The sequence below is a fragment of the Pavona decussata genome, unplaced genomic scaffold (genome assembly GCF_977016875.1).
Source record: "Pavona decussata unplaced genomic scaffold, jaPavDecu1.1 SCAFFOLD_58, whole genome shotgun sequence".
In the NCBI taxonomy this organism is placed as follows: Eukaryota; Metazoa; Cnidaria; class Anthozoa; order Scleractinia; family Agariciidae; genus Pavona; species Pavona decussata.
Genome location: NW_028145480.1, coordinates 4,049,516 through 4,073,381, shown reverse-complemented (window position 1 = coordinate 4,073,381; position 23,866 = coordinate 4,049,516). Strand labels below are relative to the sequence as shown.

General features: G+C 39.5%; 3 protein-coding genes across 3 annotated transcripts; 1 reads left to right on the top strand and 2 right to left on the bottom strand.

Annotated features, from left to right (window-relative positions):
- The first annotated feature begins 827 nt into the window (after positions 1–827).
- Positions 828–2,440, top strand: LOC146479768 (uncharacterized). The gene is made up of 2 exons (XM_085110574.1): positions 828–1,653; positions 2,019–2,440. The coding sequence occupies exons 1-2, from the start codon at positions 990–992 to the stop codon at positions 2,429–2,431; spliced, it is 1,077 nt and encodes a 358-aa protein (XP_084966700.1). The 5' UTR covers positions 828–989; the 3' UTR covers positions 2,432–2,440.
- Positions 2,441–2,917: 477 nt separating this feature from the next.
- Positions 2,918–5,295, bottom strand: LOC146479767 (uncharacterized). Its single transcript, XM_085110580.1, has one exon. It carries the CDS (start codon positions 3,722–3,724, stop codon positions 2,927–2,929), a length of 798 nt encoding a protein of 265 aa, XP_084966706.1. The 5' UTR covers positions 3,725–5,295; the 3' UTR covers positions 2,918–2,926.
- Positions 5,296–5,849: 554 nt separating this feature from the next.
- Positions 5,850–14,664, bottom strand: LOC146479766 (uncharacterized). The gene is made up of 3 exons (XM_085110565.1): positions 13,480–14,664; positions 7,745–8,264; positions 5,850–6,742 (listed from the first exon to the last, which is right to left on the bottom strand). The coding sequence occupies exons 1-3, from the start codon at positions 14,571–14,573 to the stop codon at positions 6,449–6,451; spliced, it is 1,908 nt and encodes a 635-aa protein (XP_084966691.1). The 5' UTR covers positions 14,574–14,664; the 3' UTR covers positions 5,850–6,448.
- Positions 14,665–23,866: the final 9,202 nt, after the last annotated feature.

Below are 23,866 nucleotides of genomic sequence, written 5' to 3'. Positions count from 1 at the left end.
ATAATTGCTCATATACCATGGCCGCTAAGCCAATCAAATCCCTCGAATTGCATTATACAATGATGCAGTTTTTAATAATTATAGATACATCGTGCATAGTGGCAGAGAAGTAAAGCATATTCACTGAAACGATATTCTTAACTCTTCTACTATTAAAGCAAACACGGCCAAACTTTGTGACTTTTTTCCAAAATTTATCTAACAACTAATTACTAGCTAATTGTAACTAATTACAACTTATCATTCACGTGACACGTTTCCATGGGGACATGATTTGGACAGCATGTTTTTCCAAATTTGAACTCTTTTACCTTTTTGCGAAAAATTAAGTGTATCGTTACTCCATGGTTTTGGTTGGTTTTGGTAAAAAGAAATCCAAGATGGTGGCTGTGCAGAATCGTGGACGTAATTGCTATGTCATGTCACGTCATCGCCGCATTTTCTAGAAGACAGAGGGAAAATGTTTGAACGCAATATTGATACTCCAGTCTTCGTTATCAATCATAGCTTTAAAGTTACGAAAGGGCACAACCCCTACACCCACACCCTCCAAAAAAAAACACAAATAAATAAATAAATAAATAAGTAAAAATGTGACTGAATAATATTGAATTACATATGTCCAGATTTCCGAGGTTCATCATCATCATCATCATATCTTTATTTTCCCTCGGATTTACAGAGTAGCTTAATGCAGCTAATATCTCCGAGCATTTACCCACCCAACCATGAGAGTATACACACAAAGACCAGACCACAGCACCGGGAACTACGTCCCCTACTCTTTGCGAACAGTGAGTGTGTTCTTAAACGTCCCACAGAGTTATTAGAGAGCTTTAGATTCAGGACGCGACGGCTTTTAGGACGCGGTGACCGAGCAAAAGACTGGAACGAGAACGCCGTTGTAAGCGCGGGAAAAATAAACTTTAGTTTTGCGACGCGAGTCTATTCGAAGCGGTAATTCAATATTGTTTTGACGAAAGAAAAATATGGCATCGTTCAAAAAAGCCCAAGAAATGTTGTTATTGTGCTTGGAAGAAGAAATGATTAACGACGAAGAATTTGCTTTGTTGTACGAGGAATACACACCTCGGAATCCTCCATTTCTTTACTCGTCGTACGATAATTTTTCTTTTGTAAACAAAGATCCGGCCGAATGTAAAGCCGATTTTCGCGTGGAGAAAGGAGATCTTCCCTTACTTGTTGAAGCTTTGAGAGTTCCTCCTATTTTCAAATGCATCAATGGAACTATCTGCGATGGAACTGAAGGCTTGTGCATAGTGCTGAAGAGATTCGCATATCCGTGCCGATATTCAGATATGATTCCGATATTTGGACGATCGGTGCCAGAACTGAGCCTCATCAGCAATGAGGTTATCGACTGGATTTACACCGAACACGGACACAGAATCACCCAGTGGAATCACGGCATTTTAAACCCAGCCTTACTGAGTACTTACTCAAATGCAATCTACAACAAAGGAGCTGCTCTTGATAACTGCTTTGGATTCATAGATGGAACTGTGCGCCCCATTACTCGACCGATAGTGAACCAGAGAACTGTTTACAACGGGCACAAGCGAGTCCATGCGCTGAAATTTCAGTCTGTCACGCTACCGAATGGACTGATTGCCCATCTCTATGGTCCTGTAGGTAAATACTGTATTTCCTTTCTTTTGCACTCTCCCTTCATCAAGTCCCCCCCCCCCCCCCCCAAAAAAAAAAAAAACCAATGCTTTTATCATTGATTTTGTCATACACTTCTCCTTTTATTAGTCCATAACTTTCTATAACCCCTACTCCCTTCCCACTTTTGTGAGATCTAAAATTAATATCCCCCTTTCAGGGACCCAAATTTGATGTACCCTTTATGTTCCCTGTAATCTAAACCACACCCCTCCCTTCTGTGGGGCTAAACTAGAGGAAATATGGTATTTGGAAAATGCAGAACACTCAAAATGATCAAAAGTTGATTTGCTCACATAACACAACATTTTCCCTTACTTTTAATCTTACAGAGGGAAGAATGCATGATGCAAGGATGTTGGCAGTGTCTCAATTGTATGATGATCTGGAAGGTTTTGCTTTCAACCCTGTAGGAAGAGAGATGTGCTTATATGGGGACCCTGCATACCCACTCAGGGTTCACCTTCAGGCACCATTCCGAGTTGGCGTTTTAACCAGGCCAATGGAGATGTTTAATGAATCCATGAGTGCAGTTCGTGCATCTGTGGAATGGCTATTTGCGGACATAATTAACTATTTCAAATTTTTGGATTTTAAGAAGAACTTGAAGATTGGTTTAAGTCAAGTGGGAAAAATTTACATAGTTTGTGCAATTTTACGAAATGCATTAACATGCCTTTATTCTAACACCACAGCTGATTTCTTTGGACTTGAACCACCAGCATTGAATGACTATTTCATTTAAAAGTCTCTGTATACTTAGGAATGTACCATTTTACTTTTGAGGGGGGGGGGGGGGGGGTATCTAACCAGAAGTACATCTATTTTCTTTCACTTGTTGTCAATTGTTTATGTTGTTTCTGAGTCCTCCATCACTGAAAGTGGTTTTCAGGAGGATCCTCTAAAAATAAGAATACATAAAATAAAACACTTAGAATAAACAAGAAGTACAGATGTACAAATTACAAAGAATTAAAGAGCTAGAAGTTCTAAAATAGAAATAAAAAGGAACTTTTTAGAGTATTTACCCAACCCTCACCTCAGAAATAAAATGGTCTTTCCCTTAACAAAGTAACATGAATTAATGTTAAAAAAAGGACAGTGTCCCTTTAACTAAATCAATTAATACATAAAATGGCATACAAAGAGTAAAAAGTGAAATTGACTGTTCATGAAACACAATTTACGAATAGGAACATCAACTGTCTCAAAAATCATCTCTGAGAAGCGAAAGTCAAAATTACTTATTAATTACTTTTTCCAATAAAGCCATCAGTACTTTCGTTTGCTCCTGTTGTTGCTGCATCATCAGCATTTGACTGTTCATCAACTGTTGTTGACTTTGTTGCTGACTTTGTTGACTTTGTTGTTGCTGTTGTTGCATCATCCTAAGAATTTCATTTTGCTGCTGTTGGATCTGCAATTGCTGTTGTCTGTTGACCTCCATCTGCTTCTTCTCAAAGTCTTGCTGCTCTTTCTTCATCTTTATTTCTTCTTGTTTCAGTTCATAATTTATCTCTGTTCTCTTGGATAAATACACCATTGCATCACTCCCTCGTCGACGTTGCCGTTTATTGTTGAAATCGTCGTCTTCACTTTCACCTGCTGCCGACTCTCTTTTCCTGGTCTCTGATAGTTTCTCCATGGCCTTCAGTCTTATGCTTTCTGCTTTTGCCCTCTCACTCTCAACTTTTTTTGCCCTTGCGGTATCCGCTTCATGTACTTCGGCATCTGCACTTTCTTCTAAAGCTATGATCGTATCCAAAGCATTGTCTAGTTCTGAGGGCTCATCTGGTGCTATCCCTGTAGCTTTTTCCTCATCTCTCAGCTTTTTCTTGTGTTTGTTGACAAAATTCCCTACGTGGTCACGAACCGAGCGCTTATCAACGCTGAATTTGGGAACTGAACATTTGTTTAAATTGTCTTCAATTTTCTCCCAAATGCCGCTTCTCATTGTTGACCCCTTTTTGGTCGAATACGGGTTTAGGTTGGCGACTTCTCGACACAGAATTATGTCATGGTCTTTCGTCCAACACATCACGGAACTAAAAGAAAAACAGCAACAACAACTTGAAACCGAGTTAAGCTTATTATAATTTGAGCTCAGATTTGATAAGAGCTTAATTTTGTGCTCAGTCCACTAAAAATTCATTCCTGCATGTTCTCAGCAAATCCACGCGTAAGGCTGCTAAAAAACACGAGTAATTATTCAAGAAGCGTTCAAGAGGCATAACTTAAAACTTACTTGGAAGACTTCGCCGAAGCCATCTTTCTTGGTAGCTGTAAATAAAGTTGAAAATGTCAGAACTTTGCAGTGTTTCCGCCGTAAAAATCGCTGTAATGTTTGAACATGAATCTAGGTTTCGAAATATGTGTGGAGGTGGTACATATTAAACCATTTTCTTCACAACAAGAAGGATTTATACTCACGTTTTCTTCGCAACGCCAAATCCTTCTGTTTCACGTTCTCTACGCCGTCACAACGCGGCAAATCGTAGGGGGGAGCATGCGCAACATGTCTTGTCTGTGGAAAATTACTTCCGGCCGCGTCTCAGAACCGTCGCGTCCTGGATCTAAAGCTCTCTATTGGGGAGCTTACGAATCGACAACTTTTGCACGACGCCGCCGTTAGATTGCGTGACAGGCTCACTGCGCTGCTGCTACTGCTGACGACGTTGGTGAGAGCGATTTGCCGGCGTCTTGGATACAGGAGGACGTGAGAATAGTTTTCAAAGTTTTCGCTCGATACTCCGGAATTTTTGCCAGATAATTTAGTATCACATTAGGGGCATGTCCTTGACGTTTAATTGTACTGATTTTGTCTGTTTTCGTTCATGAAACGACCTTCTACAGTGCCATGACGAACGCTATGAGCTCAACCAACACTGAAAGCGTACAAAGCATGACACGGTATGAACGAAAAGTAAATTGCTGTATGAAAAATCTTTCATTTTAATCACGCTTCACTTAAATATAAGACATTTTCTAGTGTACAATGAATTTGAAAGGACGAAGTTGTTATCTCGTCAGGTAGCTGTAGCTGTTCAGCAAGTTTATAAATGTCCTCCCTGTAGAAACGAAACTCGGCCTTGCATTCGTCGTTTGATTTCTCGTTTAAATCGAACCTGTCGTAGTTCCAGTACGGAAACTCTGGATTTGTTGACTTGTGACAGTCTTACAAAAGTACAAATTCTTGTTCGTTTATAAAGTTGCTTCCATAAGCGTATGCGATACAAGCTCTCGTTTCTCTGAAGTTAGGTATTTTGGTTTAAACTCGCCTTGTCAAATGATAAAAACAAACTTCAGAAACGGCAGGAAAATTTGCTGTTCGCGCATAAGCCTCGTCGTCTTTACTGCGAATCGTAAATTAAGACTTCTACAGGACGACGACGACGGACTATAAGGTGACCCAACGGCGCCGTCTTGCAAAAGTCGTCGATTCGTAAGCTCCTTATTTACAAACAAGGGTTGTGAGACGGGGCCTACGGTTTATTGTCCTTATCCGAGAAGACTAGAAAGTCTAACTATTTGCAGATGTTAGAGCAAAGGCAGCACTTTCTCCTAAGTTATTTAAAGACCCTGAGTGTTGGTCCGGCCGGGGTTTGAACCCACGACCTCCCGCACGGTAGTCCGACACTCTACCAACTGAGCCAACCGGTCGGCGGTTAGCTAAGCCTAGATTTAAATTTCAGTTTTCGGCGCAATTGTACTGTAGGTTCGAGGCTTAGCTGAGTGGTGCGTTATTGAGTCGCTTGTTTTTCTCATTTTAATGACAAACTAAATTAATAACAAAAATTGATCAAAATATCATCTTTACTTAAGTCAAACTTAACAAAAGCCAGTATCATTCCTAGCGATCTATGTTGATCTCCACAAAACAAAACAACACATCTAATGGAGAATGTTCTCTTAATGTTCTCACTCGGACATATCTGGACAAAAACTTCAAATCTTGTTTGTTGCAAAGTACCAAAGAAAACATCTGCCTTTCTGACGTTTTCCTTGCAAACAATTCCCAGAAATTTGACTCAGCCTTGAAATTTGCGGCCAAGCTACAATGTATAATGTTGCCTAAGTTTGGACTTTTATAATTTATTTTTCGCTTTTTCAGCCCATCATAACCGATGAAGACCTAAGCTTGTAGGTCGAAATGTCTTTCCGCAGTGTTTTGTTTTGTTTTGTTGTTGTTGTCGGTTTTTTTGTTATTTTGTTTTAAACAAAACGTTTGCTATAGCGTTTTTAAGCCAGTGTCACACCTTTTTACATATTTTCCAATGTACAAATGTCTCTATAAATGCGTGTATAACTCCCTGTACGAAATATTTACACGAAGGGAGGAAGATCTTAACGCTAGCAAGAACCTTGCACCATGTAAACTACCTTCGCTCGGAAGGTCATAGTTCCAAGGACAAAAAATCAAAACAAACATGGCGGCGGCCGGGTGTTCAGCTGCTAAAGGCCGAAAATTTTTCTTCTTTTCCTTCTCCACTTGGTAACCACCCCGACCGAAATTTCTGCACGTCATCCAAACGAGAAGTTGTTTCGCCTTCTAGGATGTAAACAAGGTCAAAATGTTTTTATAAGTGAGAACTTTTTCTGTCCGACTTTTCCTCGTTGATCTATTTATGTAAAAGATACCGGTGTCCTTTCCTATCTCCTGTCAATATATTAAAAAATTTTAAACATATTCAAAGCCAACAAAAATATTAACTTTGCCACGCTTAATTTGGTAGCAGTTAAGTTTATCCAATTGGTTTAGGTGTCACCACATGCCCTTTTTATCGTGTTTATAATGATAAACCCACGAAGCTCGTTTTCGCTCTATTTCCAGACCACCCTTGACAGCATTGTCGACTATATCCCAGTCCTCGCCTCCCCACGATTCTTTTTTCATAAAGGCCTCTGAAAATCCTCCGAAGTTCTGCCAATCCTCTTTGTACATTGCCATTGTTCCATAACTCAGGTGATACCATACGCCTCTAGGTAAAGCGCTGCTCCCGCCACAATGGAGGAAAACGATTTGAGGGCCGTACACCGTCTTTCCTTTTGAACAATGCTGTAACGAGATTAAAAGTTGAAAGTTTTTAAAACGGCAACTTGTCAGCACCCAAGAAACGCCATAGCGTTAAGTGTAAATAATTCTATCGTGTACCTTGTTTAACATTCTCAGCCCGATGTTATTATAGGCCGTGCCCAATTTTTCAAGAAAAAATAGCTGAAATAAATCACAGATACCTATACACTTGTTGCTTTCAGTTTGTAGGTTGTGTGTTAATTTTCCACCACACTCTCAAACCTCTGCATTTGGGGATTGACATAACTACACCAAAATTCCTGAATCTTATTGAGGTACAACGCATGTGAGCGGAGAGGGGGCCCATACCAACGGCCATTTTGAATATTCGTACGTACATCAATTTGTTAAGCGAGCGTGACACACAGCCTTTTATCACTGACAATTTTCTTGGTTTTTCAGGCGTGGGGAAAACCAGAAAAACCTCTCGGAACAGGGACGGTCGCCAACAACAAACTTGACCCACATACGACGCCGAGTCCAGAAACAAAAAAAACAACAGAAGAACAGTAAAATGATCTAAAACAATGAAAGTTAATTGAAAATTCGTAATCATAAAAACCTACTTATCAAAACCTGGTTGCCACGGTAGCATCAAATTTCACGAACATTCACCGGTCCAACAAAATTGTTCGTAGATTAATTTTGGGAAATTCACCAAGTTTCGCACCGTTTGCTCAAAAACTCAAAAACCCTTTGAACGTTCGAAGTTCAACTCACTACAAGTTAGACAGATTACGAGAAGGAAAGACCTGCCAGGTAAAAAGGTTGGATGACAGGTACCCCTCCCTTATTAGCATTTTGCCACTTTCCCATCTGGGGCGACCAGCACCATTTGCAACAAGACAAAAGAACGAACAACAGAAAAATGCTCTCAACCCTAAAAAAAAAACAATGCAGCTGCAGTTTATCAAGGTCCAGTAAAAATAGAGCTTTTGAAAGGTGCAGGTTAACTGTCCCATCTCGCTCTCTCCTAAGACCTACCTTGCGTATATCGTTAATAAACTGACTTCCAATGTCGAGATGCATATCTATGGTTACAACAATGGCGTTAGGGTTCTTTATCGATTCTATGGCTTCACTGAAAGAAACTGTACGAGAATACTTCCCAGGCTTTGTGATGTAATGGTAATTTTTGAGGCTGCTTCTTTGCAATGCCTGCTTTAAATCGATATCTGGGCTGTCAAAATCGTAGATAACCGCGTGCACATGCTCATCTTGCGTTTCTTCGGCGATCTTTTCCATGTTTTTGATAAAATGGTGAACCCATCGACCCAGGTTCTTGGCCGTGAGGATCAAATAGACATCCGCTGTCCTGTTCCATTGCAGGCCTTTGGGATAACATAGTGGAGCGTTCTTACCATTTGGTCTTAATACAAATTCCGACAAGATGTAACTCTTGCCATCAGTGCGATCTGTAACTAAAAGTTCAAGAAGGTATCTAACTCCTTTGTCGGGATCCTCTTTCTTCTCGATGCGTTTTATGGAACCGAGTTTGTATTTCCTGCAAAGAAATGATTTGTCTCTGTTAATTGTCTCGCTCTCCATTAGCATTACATAATTAGTTTTGATTTACATGGTTATCAATCGTAAATTCCATAGTTTAGCAATCCCAATCATATGTACGCGCAAAACAAAATTAAGTGCGAGTAAAGGAATATTAGCAATTGATAACACCTTAAAATTTTAAAAGGTTGAAGACAGCTCCGGTCATGTAACCTTGATCGATGTTACGTCTTCTACTACACTGTTTTTTTTTTTTTTTTATAAGGACGTCGAGGGTGAGATTAACAAAAAAAAATTTTAAGAACGTATTAAGAACATTCCTCAGGCTGAGAGTCGATTAAGAACGTTTTTATGCAATCATTTATGCTAATCTGTATATAAAATCAAGGTAACAAATGTAAATTAACCAAATATTTAAGGGCATTTTTTGTATAGCATTAATAAAGGTGACACACATCTCGGTTTGTCATAATCACTTTGACAGGTTTCCTGGTCACGTCCGCATTGATTTACTGAAATACATGAAGTGTATACAGTGTAAATTTGAGAACATCTTAAGAACGTTTTTTAGCCTCAAATTACAAAAAAAAAATACAAGAACGTTCAGCCTCAGCTCCAAAATTAGACGTTCTTATTAAAAAAAAAACAAAAAAAAAACAGAGTGTATCAGCAAAGGTTAAAGCCGCATATTCCATCCTATGTTGTTTCCTGAAGCTACACTGGTATGGGCTCTATGTTTTATTCATGTAAATATTCACAGAGTTGAACATGAACAGCCCTCTCGAGCAGTTTAGAAACGGCCGGCAATTGCTTTACTAGAGTCAACATTTGATTCTTTTGATTAGTACGGAGCTGAGTCAGAACGATTGCCGAACCGCGCTCCCTATGATTTACCCAAAACGGCGTATGAGATAGGTTCGATGATACAGTCCAACCTCTTCACTAGGGACACCAACTTTACAGAGAGTATAGTGTCCTTACTAAATTATAACACGCCCATTCTTTCTTAGAAGGATGTATAGTCTGTATAAACACGCTTAGGGACTTACACCGCATTTTCGTTCGTGCTCGCGCAAAAAATCAAGGACACTTTTAATGTACAGTTGATTGCTGAAGTAGCAGAAACTTATTAGGAGTTGAAGCCTTTAAATAACGCGGGCCGTGCAAACATTTACTTTTATTCAGTACCATGCTTGGGTGATAATGCTAGTCCAAAATCTCATGTCCGCACAAGTCAGTATTTTACTCAGTTTTCGCGACAATTTCATGGCATAACAAGAACGTCACAAAGAAGTATATACCGACGCAGACTAAATTGTGTTTCATCTCGTGCCGGAATGAAAGTAATATTGAAATCATGCACGTGAATTAAATAAGCGGCGTCGCTATGTCTAAGCTGCTCTTATATGGTGGGTTTCCACTGTCGCGTAAATTTTACGAAGGTAAGGAGATTTCAATTGTTTCTTTTTAAACAATATCCCGGTTCAAACTCTTCGTAACGTCGCTTCCTACTTTATTTGTGTGAGCCGTACACAGGAATTTGTCTGACGGATGATCGGTCTGAAAGCTCGTAGTTATACATAGACGAATTATCAGTTCTTTGCCCAAGTTCGTTCGAGACGGATGATCCGTCTCCAGTATAAATCGGGCCAATGGTACCTTACGAACTACACGTCGAAACGCTGAAGGAGACTGTCTCTTATTTACCACAAAGAGATGATCGTGGCTATGTTTGCGGCACTTCCACTACAAGCGACTTGTGAAAGCAGCCACCGCACTGCGGGTGCAAGAGAATTGGGGACAATTGCCAGCGAAAGAATGTACTTGTACCATTTAGGGTTTGTGTTAAAATGTGTAACAACCAGGCCTTTTACATCTATAAAAGGGTCCTCCAACCCCAGCTTTTAAGTTCTCATATACTGTGTGACCGTTTGTATTTTGAATTTATAGAGGAAATGTATGAGAAGGTCGAAAATCTTCGTATTATCGTACTAGATTGCGATAAATATTCACGTGACCAAAAGCAGAAAATGGAGCAAAGTTTATAGCATTGTGTCCTTTATTCAAGAATTTCCTGTAACCTTAAATGTTGTGTGTTGTCGTTCTTGAGGTTGAAGACGGCGATTTTAGCGATTGGAAGGGTTCGGCGTTGGACGTTCACTCGTGTGTAATAGTAGAGAGACAAGGGAGGAAAACTCCCAGTCGGACCGGTCCAGCGCCGAGCCGAAATTCACATGACGAACAAATCATCATCGCACGGGTTCCAAACCACGCAACAGGTAATTTGAAAACTGAAAACTGAAAACTGTCACGCTGTTTGAAATCAATACCCTTTGAAATCATCCAATCAGCGAGGAGCAAACAGCAAACTGTCACGCAGTTTTCAGTCGGCACACGAAAGTTCAGTTACGCATCCGCATCCATCGAGCTTGGATTGCTGAATTTTTCGGTTTCATTTTAGGTCTTCCTGTAAAAGTTTTGGACGGATTTCAAATCAAATGGTACGAGATGAAAGCTGGGACTTTCAACTTACCTGGTGCGTGGTTTGGAACCCGTGCGATGATGATTTGTTCGTGAATTTTCTGCTCGGCGCTGGACCGGTCCGACTGGGAGCTTTCCTCCCTTGTCTCTCTACTATTACACTCGAGTGAACGTTCAACGCCGCTTTAAGGCGCTTTAAGGTGACTCGACCCAGTTATTTTTTGGTGGTACCACCCTACTTTGAAGCTCTCTGGTATCCCCACTTTACTTTTATCGTAAGTGTAACACATAGAATGTATAAGATATAGATCAATCTACAATATAGCAAAAAAAAATTGGCGATCGGAGTAAATGTCACGTGGTTATAGTGCCGCGCCCCTGTGAGGTCTGAGTCAAAATTCTGCTGTTGCCGGCTTTTTTTTTGTGAGAATCTCTCGGCTACACATGGTGCGCATTAGTGCCTTGCGCTGAACAGAGTTTCAACAAAATCGCAACGACCCAATTCGAGAAATTTAGGTCATAATTTATGTAAAAATGATAAGCAAACTTTAAACGATTATATCTAATAAACTATGAGATTTATTCCTTTATTTTGGGGATCTTTATAACAGATGGGCCCTTGCAAGTCAGCAAAAAGCTTTAGGGTCTTGTAAATGTGCCCGATTTCGAGCAATGCAAACATATAGAAATTATAGTTTTAGCTATTTGTTGACGCTTGTCAGCGTTTCAGAGTCCTTCTCACAAAAAAAGCATTTTCTTAAAAATTCGTAGTTTTTTTTCCTTCAAATTTTTTCAGGGATACAATTGATTAACTAACTACCCGGACTATGAATTTCATGGTCATTGAAAAACTATGACATTCTCTTCTATAAGCCCAAACTTGAGTGAACATTGAAGATTTTTAGCGTTTTGGCTGAGATTGTGCTTTGAGAGTTTTCTATTGTTTCGAGTCTGTCATGATACAGCATTCTTGTTCAGCACGCGTGCAATGACCACGCTTGCCTGACTTCCGAATGCAGTCATTGGACATTGAACGCGTGCTTAACAAGAATGCTGTATCATGACAGACTCGAAACAATAGAAAACTCCCAAAGCACAAACTCAGCCAAAACGCTAAAAATCTTTAATGTTTACTCAAGTTTGGGCTTATAGAAGATAACGTCACAGTTTTTCAATGACCATGGAATTTAGAATCCGGGTAGTTAGTTTATCAATTAAGGCCCTGACATCGTCACGCAAATAAAAAAATTAAATCCTCAACCATTCAATAGATAAAGTCAAGAAATTGGTATGTTGTAGAAGAGTGATACGTAAGCAACGTGTGAAAGCCACGGGGCTGTGTGATATCTCATAATCGAGTTATTCGAGAAAATGTACCACGGAAAATTACAGAGTTTAGTATGCCCGGAGTATGGGACGCCATGTTGGTGGACACCAACATAGCCACCAACATGGCGGCCGGAAACCAGCAAAAACATCTAGAGTTTACCTTGTCTATTTCAAAGCCTTTCTTCTCTCTGCTGAACTTTCAAACATTAACATAGACGCTTCTATTACATGTTAGCTGATCAGACCTAAAAGAACACGAGGCAAATCGATGTTTTCATGTACGTGACATGTTTAGAGCAGCAATCCTTCTGTCACGCACTACGCAAAAATCTAAAGTTCAAACTGCTCTATTTTCAAAACAAAGAATGCTATCCTGCTGAAAGTAAGCTAGCCGATTCAAATTTATATTTTCTTTTATGTGATGAAGATAAAAACCCCAAATTGTGTTTAGTTATGATTTTCAGTTTTTTATGACGTCACGTGAAAAAGACTACCGAACACTGACTACTGGAGGGGAAGGGGGGGAGGCGATTCTATTGGAGTTTTGTTTGTGATATAAAGAGAACGGCATTGGAAACTCGGTGGAAAGAAAATGGTGTTAAAACAGGGTGGAAGACCCAAGATGGCTATCGTTGGCAAAGGTGTCAAAGGTATAAGGAGGCTTTACACGTTATATTTATGAAATTCGAACGGGGTCTTAGTTTTCGAGGTCTTAGGTTTCGAGGTCTTAGGTCTTTGTTTTCGAGGTCTGAACAAAGTGTCAACAAAGTGTCTGTGAAGAAGATTTGCTGAACGACTAAGGCCCGGTTCAGACGCCGAACTATTCATGAGCCGAACCTAGTACCTCCAATTAAGTACATGAAAAGTTCGGCGTCTGAATCAGTTGAGAACGGCTGTTTCAATTTGGAACGGCTCAGCCGTTCTTCCCGTCTGGCTCAGCCGGGAATTTCGGCTTTGATTCAGACGTAATTTGGATTAAGTTCGGCTCATGAAAAGTTTGGCGTCTGAACTGGGCCTAACTAGATTTATAGTAAAACATTTAGATTATTCGCTCTCGATTTCTATGCACGACAGTCACGCGATTTTCGAGCTCATGATGTAATTGTTAATTATATAAACAAAGGTCTCAAAAGGGTAATAATTTGCCCACGTGTATAGCCGAACTACGTCGGCTAGGTTATAATAATAAATAAGAAGAACTCGAAGACTACTTCATTCCCATATGATGATGATACAGTTAGATATATGTTTATCATTTGAGTAATTTTTAGGCAGAACACACCCTATTGCCCTCTAACTGTAGAATAAAGCAGGTGAAATTCACATGCTATTAAATTTTTAAAAAGCCAGAATTTACGATATTCCGCTGTGCTCACTAGGATAATAAAATTATCATGACTTACCCAGAATAGCTTTTCTCAATGGCATCCATATATCTGTTAACAACTGACCAAGCTTCTTCCTCGTCTAAAGGATAGTCAGAAGAAAAGTGTGTGGCACCCTGATTTCGCATAATACCGTCGACAATCGGAAGCGGAAAGCTGTACGTTTTGCGAACATGGCGGTAAACTCCGTGATATTGCCCGAAGCCTTTCAAATTCGCTGGATCGAGAAGATAACTGGGTCTGTATTCACAGAATTCTAACGCCTTGTTTACTGCTGTGTGCTCTAAGTAAGGTGTCGTCTCTGGTCTCATATGTTTGTTCTCGTAGCCTTTTTGATGTTTCCTTGCACATGGCAGCGCATGTGGCAATTTATCGTCAAACATCTTGTACCTCCCTTTCTCACTGTCATTTGTATACGATAATAAATATTCGCTGCCGATAACTTTGAAGTTAGATTCTTGGGGTCGCTTCCAAGCAACCTGAAGAAAGTTTTCAGATTTGTCATGAGCACCTAACGCGTACATTATCTCAATGTAATATTTCCCTTTGGCTTTCAAATGGATTCCGCTTGAAATCTGTGTTTCAGAAGCATTGAAATTCCATTTCGTGACAGATTGTGCGTCGAAAGGCCTTATAAAGGCTACCTTTTTCGCCGCTCTCCAGTGCTTGGTCAAGCTAAGCCAAATTTCCGCAAATCCGTTCGATGCCACAGCAAATTGATATTCGCCAGTTGAATTTGGAAGCACGAAACCAAACAATCGATGGCCATCAGTGCCCGCATCTTTTGGCGCTGTAATTTCCGTTCGAGATATTACTTGTCGCTGATCTGGGGCATTCGGAAAAACTGGGAAATTGCAAAGCGTTTCAATGGTCTTGACGCAGTTGTTTTCCCATATATGTTGATTCAATCCTCTAGGCAAATCAGTAACATTGTCGTCGTAGTCAAGAACACCCAACGGCTCCAACGAGGCAACGATGGATGTCGTGAATGCTGTGCCGATGCGGTACGGAAAGCATGTTCGATTAAACAAGCAAAAATTCGTCACAACCAGAAAAAGGAAGACAAGAAGTGACACAACAGCGACTGTGGACTTTATCGCTCGTACTTTCATAACGGATATTAAATGAAAGCAACCTTTCCATAAGCAAAAAGAATGTTCAAGCTAATTTATGCGCCATTTTGCGTAATTTATATTCATGACTGACACCCGTTATAACAACGATCTGTTCAGAGCCAATCATTAAGGGCCGCGGGGCCTTAGCAGAGAAGGGCCACGAAGTTGGCTCAGTATGGGCCGTTACCCAGGAAACAAATCGAGGATAGTAAAAATTTCGCTGTCATATCATATACCTTGATAAAATCCGGAAACCTAAAATGTTACGGGTTTCATTACATTTGGAAATTTCAAATCCTTCGCAAGGATTGTTTCTGTTTTGCCTTCAGGCGTTTATAACTCGTCACTGGCTCTGACTGCGGTAGCTGTTATTGTCTAGAAAAGCTTCCATTGTGTGTGAATGCATTGTTGCGTGACTTTCTCTTCAGGTGAAAAAACATGCCGACAAGAGCATAAAGAAAACGGTCACGAAAGATAAAATGCCGTGATTTTGAAACAAATTTTCTCATACGAAGTATATGAGGAGTAAGGTGGATTTGCTCGTTAATACCAGGGCTTAAATGCGTATATATAGACGCAGTCAGTTGTCAGATGTCAGTTCTAAAGAATAATAAATAAGCCCGGCGATATCAATCAATGAAAATCAATCATTGATTGCAATCAATATAATCAATAATAGTCAATAATAATTAATTGATTGATATTGATTGGTTCAACCAATCAATAGAAATCGAAACTCACTCACCGACACGTCTTAATTTTATTGATTTTTATTGATTTTTATAGATAATCAATAATTGGTTATGCAACGGTATCTGAGTAAAACCTGACCTTTAATTGACCTAACGACGTATGCACGTCACGCGTCATATATACATATACGACGGAATTTTGCACCCTGTGGTAATCCGATTGCACCACACTTGAGTTGGAGGAAGAAAATATAGGAAAAGGGAATTTAAATGTTGTTGTTTTGAGACCATCACTCGTTTTAAAAAATTAATAAATAATATGATGCTAAAATTAAAGGATACGTTTAGTTATGATATATATTTGAGCAAATAAACTTATTAAAATCATTTGTCAAGTCATGTGATGCGTTTTATTGAAAAGGAAACCGAGATTTGAATAATCAATGATAATCAATACTAACGAATGCAAACAGTCGATCATACTCAATGAAAATCGCAACTCACTCAACTTTTGGGCTTCGATTTCTATTGATTTCCAATACCAATCAATTGATTATTATTGATTATATTGATTTTCATCGATTATTGATTTTCATTGATTGATATCGTCGGGTAAATAAGGTAGTTGCGTTTGGTTTTCAGAAAAAAATGCATGTTATGCTTTTGTCAAGCCTTGAAGTCAGAATCTGATAAGAAAAGAGTTTCATGGAAGGCTGCAAACGAGTCGTATGTCGAAACTCGCTCGTGCATTTAATTAAGTCAAATTCTCTTCAAGCTTTTTAATGAATATGTACACGCGTGAAACACATATTTACATGGCCGAGGTCACACTAGAAAGTTAAATCGTGACTTTTACTGTAAATCACGATTTAACCTAAATAGCGATTTTCATTTAATGAGCGCCCTTATCGCATCCGGCTGTCAAACATTGACCCACAACTGTAATTCTAGTAGCATACAGATATTTTGTATAATTTAGAAATTTCGGTTGGGATGGATTCGGAAAAAGTTATCGTCGCTGTTTTAGCTTTTTTCATCATCAGACACGTATATCTACAAATCGCGATGTAGGCGCATGAGGAAATTGAGATTTCTTTTGTTACGAAGGCAGCGCAATCAAAGAATTGGAGCCGTTATTTGTTGGCAGAGCAGTAGACGGCATAGCCCCAGTTAGCCTGCGAGCAAGCTCTCTTGGGGGTGGGGGGCCGCCCCCCACCCCCAAGAGAGCTTGCTCGCAGGCTAAGCCCCAGTAAAAATAGGCGTGATCACGCCGTGATCACAAACCGTGATCATGCGTAAAAACGTTTTACGCGTGATCACGCCCGTGATCACAGAAAAAACGAGAATCACGCCTGAATGGCTGATGACCGTGATCCAGTGATCACTCCCTAAATCACGGTGGCGTGATCACGCACTTTTTCAATAGAGGACTGAATTCCGAATTGAACCGCTTCGATAATAAGCAAATTATCTATTATGGTTGGCAAGCGTAACAACTTATGTTAGTACAGTGCGCGTGCCTTAACATTATAAACACAGCAGTCTGCAGTTAAAGTTGTTTTGCAGTACGTATAAAGTTTATTTATTTTTGTGTACAGAATAAAAATGAATTATACACTGAAATAGTATACATTTTGACAAGTTGAGAAGTACAAAGGTTTATTAAACGTGAACTAATATTTTTTGGATTCAGAAGAATGCTAACCGGGAATCACTTTCTAAAATCATCGTTATTATATTATGTGATCGTGTTGCTCACCTCAATGATCATGATTCTGGAACGTTCTTCGATATTGACTTTCCCGTCTATAAAAGTGGACTAAAATTGACAACTTGCAAGAATCATTTCGTTTTACAGCAGACCAAAGAAGTGACAGAGTTCTCGATCAGAGTACATTTATCGCGACGAACTTCAAACATCCAAGCGGCTACAATCCGAAGGAACAGTCTGTTGTTTACAAAACGGCCGGGTGCAGATCTTCGCTTCAGAAAGGCAAAACATTAAACCGTTTCCCAAAGCGATAAGAGAAGAAACTTCGCATTGAAAACGTTTCCGCTCTTCTAAGTCAAATTACCAATACTCAAGTTTATTTTCAAGACAATTTTTGTAACGCGATCAGGAAGATCAGAGGTAATTCGAAACAGCTTAATGACATTTGGCCAATAAGATTAAACCCCCAGATGTCTCAAGAGACCTTGTGGATAAAATTCCGACACGCACGTGTCACGGAGGCGCTATTTTTTCTCGAAACTGAAGTTACAATCGTACCTAATGGAAATATTTTTCAGTGCTTCGTCGCGAACATGCAAAAAAGCAGCCTTGAGTTTTCGCCTTGGATCGAGTAAGTGAAATGAATCGAGAAGGCAACATATGCTACGACATATCAGGATTGAATTTGCAGTTGATCATCCAAATGTAAATATCCAGGCGTAGTCAATCGATAAACCGATAATCGGTAACAATCAATAGCAATCGATATCAATCTTCGATTGATATCGATTTCCGATACCACTCGATAGGAATCGATAAAGAAAAAAAGTTGAGTTCGATTGATATCGATTTCCGATCATTGGTTTATCGATTGTTATCGATTGTCATTGACTTTTATCGGAAACTATTTTTGTCAATTTCTACAAGTTAAAGATTGACACAACACATTTTCTATGGTTTTAAAGAGTCATTCAATCGTGGATATGCAATGCAAATATCAACAAGCTGATACTAAAAGAACAAGAACAATAACAGGATTGTTGGACGAGTTCCGATCCAGTTTTCCTGCTTTTTTGCCAAGCTAATAGAGGAATATCATGGACGAATTACCTGATATGTTATCAGTGACTTCAATGTCTGTTTATCTTTCTACGAAGGGAACTTGGGGAACACTTAACATGACTTGACAACATCGTGTTAATTACGCTTATTTATTACCCTGGCTATTATTGACTGTGAAATAACAGCTTCTGCCAAGTCAAGAACGGCACCTTATGCAAAAAAGATGGAAGCGTTCGGGAGGGCTACAATCCGGGCTACAATCTCACAATGTCCGTGCATATATACCATTTGAACGCGGGTCTCGTATTTTTGCTCCCGCAGGGTTTTGGCCCAAAACCCGAGGAGGCACCCTAGGATTCCCCTCGTGTATACATATAAGGAATTTCAAAATGTAAGAAAGTAAGTACTGTAAGTAAATTTGTTAGTATGCGAAAAAAAATCTCGATTTGATCAAACTAGGCGCGCACGGTCGTCTCGGGTAATATTTCAGCAAGTGCGCAAGGTGCTGTCGGGTAGCTGTCATTCTGCAACCACGAGGTCTTCGAGCAGCGTTCGACGGTCTTGCGAGCAAGAGTTTGCGTTTCGTCGTCCTCAAGCAGCATTTCGATTTCTTTCTAGTAGCGTTTCAAGGTCTTGCAAACACGAGTTCGCATTTCGCCATCATTTAGCAGCATTTCAACCACGAGTTCACGTTTTGCTATCTTCTAGCAGCGTGTCAAGGTCTTGCAACCACGAAGTCACGTTTCGCCATCTTCTGCATCTTTAGCAGCCTTTCAAACCACGACTTCACATTATTATACATACAATACGTTGTTTCACAAAACAAAACTGTATGACTGTAATAGATTTCAATGTCAAATTTACAGAGAAATATGCTAACCAGTTACATGGATGTTAACTTCAATAAATATTCAAACGTTTCTTTTTTAACATTCGTATGCACAGTATTTGTCTCCAGTAAAAAACATATACAGGTGTTAAACAGATCTTCAAAAGCGGGGGCAGCTCTAGTGAAAACTATTACTAGTTTACTAAATGAAATGAATACTCCTCCAGGGTTTCCTTGGGATTAGTGGTTGTTATCGATTACTGTCGATTGCTATCGAATATTATCCATTATCTCAATCGACAACAATCGATAATAATTTTTTTCTGTGAGTTCGATTGTTATCGATTACCGATTTGAATCGATATCAATCAGTGATTGATATCAAGTGATATCGATGGTATCGATTGATTTCCGATATCGATTTCTATGGATTGACTACGCCTGGAAATATTCATTCTTTAAATAGTCGTTTAAAAAGCTGCTATAAAGTGTTGTACAGGACTGATGGACGGAGAAAAAAACCCGTGAAACCATGAAACCTGTGAGTTAAAGATTGAACGACACGCAGCAAAGAAATTAAGATTCAATTGTCCCGAGTTTTAAGCGCGGTAAGTGTGCCCGCTAACAAAATGACTGAACCACATCTTAATTTACTAGAATAAAAGATTTTTTTACGCCATTAGTGTTTTAGTGTTACAGATATTTTGGACCATTTGAATGAGATTTATATGCAGTTTGGTTGTTTTTGTTGTTCAATTTTACTCTAATGTATGAACCTGGGGGGGGGGGGGTACTCCTCGGAATTCTTGGTGGGGGTGTGCCGCCCGGGTCTTCAAATCCCGACCCTATTTCAGACCTAAAAATGCCATTTCCCACACCTGTTTTCAGACCTGACCTCTAAAATTCATACCCGTTTTCAGACCTGATAATTATGCATCAGTGCCGAACGGAAGTTGACGCAAGGAGTAAAAGCTGGAATGACATAGTTTATCTATTTCTTTTTCTCGCTATCAGTTAGTCGTTCCAGTTACGTACTGAGAAGAAAAATATGTTTGTAAGCTTTCGTAAATGTTCCCCGCCCCAAAAACCCGACCCGATTTCAGACCGTAATTGTCAAAATCTATACTCGTTTTCAGACCAAAACAGCTCAAAAACCATACCCTTTGGGGCGGCACATACCTATATACCTTATATAGGAGAGTACCCCCCCCCCCCCCCCGGGTATATGAATAATGTTTGGACAGTTGAGCCATCACCGATTATACGTGATCACGCCATTACTGTAGAGAATCACGGTCAGTGGAGTGATCACACCGTGATCACGGGTGTGATCACTCCAATCACGCCTTGCTGAAGGCGTGATCACGGTGAAAGGAGTGATCACGCTGTGATCACAAAATATTTAACTGGCGCTTGTGGGTCATTCCACGGCCGCAACTCTGGTTCGATACGTTACTCGTCGGGCTCCGATGGTATGGAAGGAATAGTAAATCTAAACGGAGGGCGCTCGGACATTTAAAGTAAGAAACAAATCTTCAGTTAACAGATTTGCGAAGACCGATTTCAAGAGTTGTAAATACCGGGAAAACTGGCGGGAACATTCCTTAACTGAGGAATTTGAAGAAGTTGCTGTCATTTTCCTGATTCGTCCTCTCATTGGCTAGCTGATGGAGAGTTAGATAAATCGAATGATAAATCGTACTTTCAAAGATGACTTAGACCGATATTTAATGTCTTTAAACTCTGCCGCGAAAGCATCAACTTCCATCGGGGACTCCAAACAGCTATTTTAGAGGTCACACACAGATTTCGCTAAATCGTGATTTAACAAAGTTGAATCAAGATTTAACTGTCTAGTGTGACCTCAGCATAGACTTCAAATGGCGCAAAACTGCACGAAAACGCGTTTTAACCCAAGGTGACGATAGACAACACCGTGTAATGTTTTATTTACTTTCTTTAGTAATTTGACTGTCATTTCTTTCTCAAATTGCAAGTTTTGATACGATAATCAGGCCCGTAGGAGGGGGAGGGGGGCTTCAGCCCCCTCAGAATTTTCGGAAGTTAGAAAACAATGTGCCAAAAAATATATAATTAAAAAAAATTACAGTGATATGCGTTGTTCAGTCTTAGCTTGAATTCTGACGCTGCAAGTGCCTTTTCACAACCTTTAATAATCTGTTATCTACTACCTGTCAGTTTCCTTCGCTAACAGTCAGGAGCTTTAGTTTTATATACAACAGCAGCAAAGGCACTCCTACCTTGTGAATCAGAAATAAGAACCAAAATGGCTCGAAATCAACCAATCTCAAGCCGTAAAAGCTGTTGAAATAATATACTTGTTTTCTAAGACGTCCGCTCATTGATAGCACTGAATATAAATGTCCCCAATAGTTTATAACAATTAAGTGTTCACGCGTTATCGTAAGCCACACAAATATGTCCTCTCAAGAGGCACAGAAAAAGAAATTTCCCTACAGTCGGATTCTTACTGCTCGATTCCAAATTTAAATGAGAAAGAAAAATTTGCCGTCGTTTACGTCCTCCTTCAAACGTGAAATTAGGAAATTTCACATGGCAGTCAGTGTAAAAAAGAAACGGCAAAGAAATGTACCAAAAAGTGTGATGCAGGTGCAAAGAGTTTGCAGCAAAGTTATTGCTTTGCTTATTAAATCTTCTGCTTTTTCGGATGTTCTCGTTGCATCTTAAACTCCCTAATCGGTCTGTGTTTTGAGTACCGGGGAAGCGAGGCAGTTTTGTTCAACCAATTTCCTCGGCCTCCCTAGTGGTTTTAGCCATGCTACGTGCCTGGATAACGATAAACTCTTAATCCCCGGCTAAACGATCAAACATTTTCGTCCAACATGGTGTTAGAAGAGCATGTTTGACCATTTAGCCGCCTCTCTCAACATTTTTAAAGATGGCTTCCCATGTTTGATGTTTGATCAAACAATTTTATCCAACATTTTGCTTCACGAGCAAATGTTTGATCTTTTAGGGGTGTCAGTAAAACGCGAGGTCGGGGATGAGGACGGGGCCTGGGCCAGAGACGGGGCCGGGGCCGGGCAGGACCCGGGGGAGGAGGGGGTCGGGGTCTCTTATTTTTTATCAATTTCCTTTCTTTTTTTTTTTAATATTTTTATTTTAAGTCTTTTTTCCTTTGTTTTATACCCAAACACCGATTTCTCGCGAGTGCATATTTACTGTGAGGGTGTTAATGGGGTGGAGGCATTTGTTCGACGGCTAATATTTTGGCTTTTTCTACGGCTAACGGTTAAAGGGGGAGTATCACGCAAATTTGCTGTCATTTCAAAACCCCAAAATGCTTGTCTCTCAGCAGAAACAAAGAAATAATTGTCACGTTTGTTATAAGTTATCACCACAATGCAATAAAACTCTTGATTAGTGTTTCCGGCTAGAGACAGAGTAGGCCGGTATGGATCGAAACTTGAAAAATATTAGGCTTATGTTTTTCAAGTTCTCGCATTTTTGTTTCCAAAATGCGCTAGAACAGATCACGAGTTGTTCCTTTCAAGAATTGAGTTGATTTCTTTCCTCTCGTCATTCTAGAATTATTTGGCAGCTGATTGAAGGTCTTATTTTGTCATTTTTAACAAAAAATACCAAAAACCCCATGATAATTCCCCTTTAATTTGTCTCCGTCGCGTCACGGTTAACAGACATGTGAAATGAAGTCAATTGGTTAACTGAAAGTACAAAATTAGTTTCCATTGGTGCAAAACCCTTTTTTAAGGTCTGTAGGTTTCTAAGGACCTTTCCTGAATGAAAAAAAGGCTGAAATAGGGTACATCAGCCACTTGGAAAGACGCAAAAAGTCTTAACAAGCGATCTTGGCAATCTATTATTGGCAAATTTGTGGATTTCAATTTTTTTATACGACTTTTATTTTTTTACGACTAACAGTTAAAATTTTCCACTTTTACGCCTAACGACCGAAAATTTTTGTTTATTTTACGACTAACGGTTAACCAGGCTATTGAGACCCTCTGCATGCTGTATCTTCGCGTGTAAAGGAAATGAAATGCAGTGGAGCTTATTTATCAAGGACATTACCGCAAACGATCCGCGCCACATTTCAGTCAAGACAGTCGAATCTAGAAGCTGCATAAATTTCTTCTCTAGTTCAGTGCCGATCAGTTTGGTATTGCAGAAAGCGACAAGACAAAACGTTGACGCCTGAAAAACCCAAAAATGTCTATCTAATAATAATAATAATAAGAAGAAGAAGAAGAAGAAGAAGAAGAAGAAGAAGAAGAAGAACTTATTTATTCTGATAAAAAACCGGTCAGTCAAACAACAAAGGTTGATAGACTGGTATTAATCGGTGACCAGCACATAAGAAATACATAAACATATTTACATGAAAAACAGATACATAAAATAATTGTCTAACTTGAATTATCACCCTAGTGCAATAACTGTCGATTAGTGCCTCTGGCTAGAGACAGAGTAGATCGGAATGAATTTTTGTTTTCAAAATGCGCTAGAACAGATCAGTTCTAAAATTGTTTTTGTAGCTATGCGAAGGTCTTATTTCACCATTTTTAACCAAACAGGTCAAAAACGCCATGAGATTTCTCCCCAACGCACTTGGTTGTGCTGCATTTATAGTACTTTCAGGCATTACTGCATTACTTTCGTGGTATTTTAGTTGCATGGTTTTGTCTTTCATGATCAATGTTCTTGACGAACTTGTGTTTTCGTGAAGACACTGCAGTTGATTCAATTCAATTCAATTCGTTTATTTTGCCATTAACCAAAAAATACAATATAAATACATTATAGACGACACACAATATTCTTACTATTACAATGTTCATACTTAACTATTTACAATATTAAATGTGTTAAAGGCTAGGAAGCCTCTATAGAAGCCGGGGCTTATTAACTATAGGCTTCCTAGAACTATAGGATAAACCATAGAAGTTAAGGGTACTGATTGAAAATTCCAATTAATTTTTTTTAAAAGAAGAAA

Bases quoted from the DNA above. Each gene is read 5' to 3' on its own strand.
- LOC146479768 (XM_085110574.1), top strand. From the start codon at position 990: ATGGCATCGTTCAAAAAAGCCCAAGAAATGTTGTTATTGTGCTTGGAA. The intron at 1,654-2,018 runs GTAAATACTGTA...TTAATCTTACAG, and splicing joins CCATCTCTATGGTCCTGTAG to AGGGAAGAATGCATGATGCA.
- LOC146479767 (XM_085110580.1), bottom strand. From the start codon at position 3,724: ATGTGTTGGACGAAAGACCATGACATAATTCTGTGTCGAGAAGTCGCC.
- LOC146479766 (XM_085110565.1), bottom strand. From the start codon at position 14,573: ATGAAAGTACGAGCGATAAAGTCCACAGTCGCTGTTGTGTCACTTCTT. The intron at 8,265-13,479 runs GTAAGTCATGAT...ATTTCTTTGCAG, and splicing joins ATTGAGAAAAGCTATTCTGG to GAAATACAAACTCGGTTCCA. The intron at 6,743-7,744 runs GTAGGTCTTAGG...ATCTCGTTACAG, and splicing joins TTATTAACGATATACGCAAG to CATTGTTCAAAAGGAAAGAC.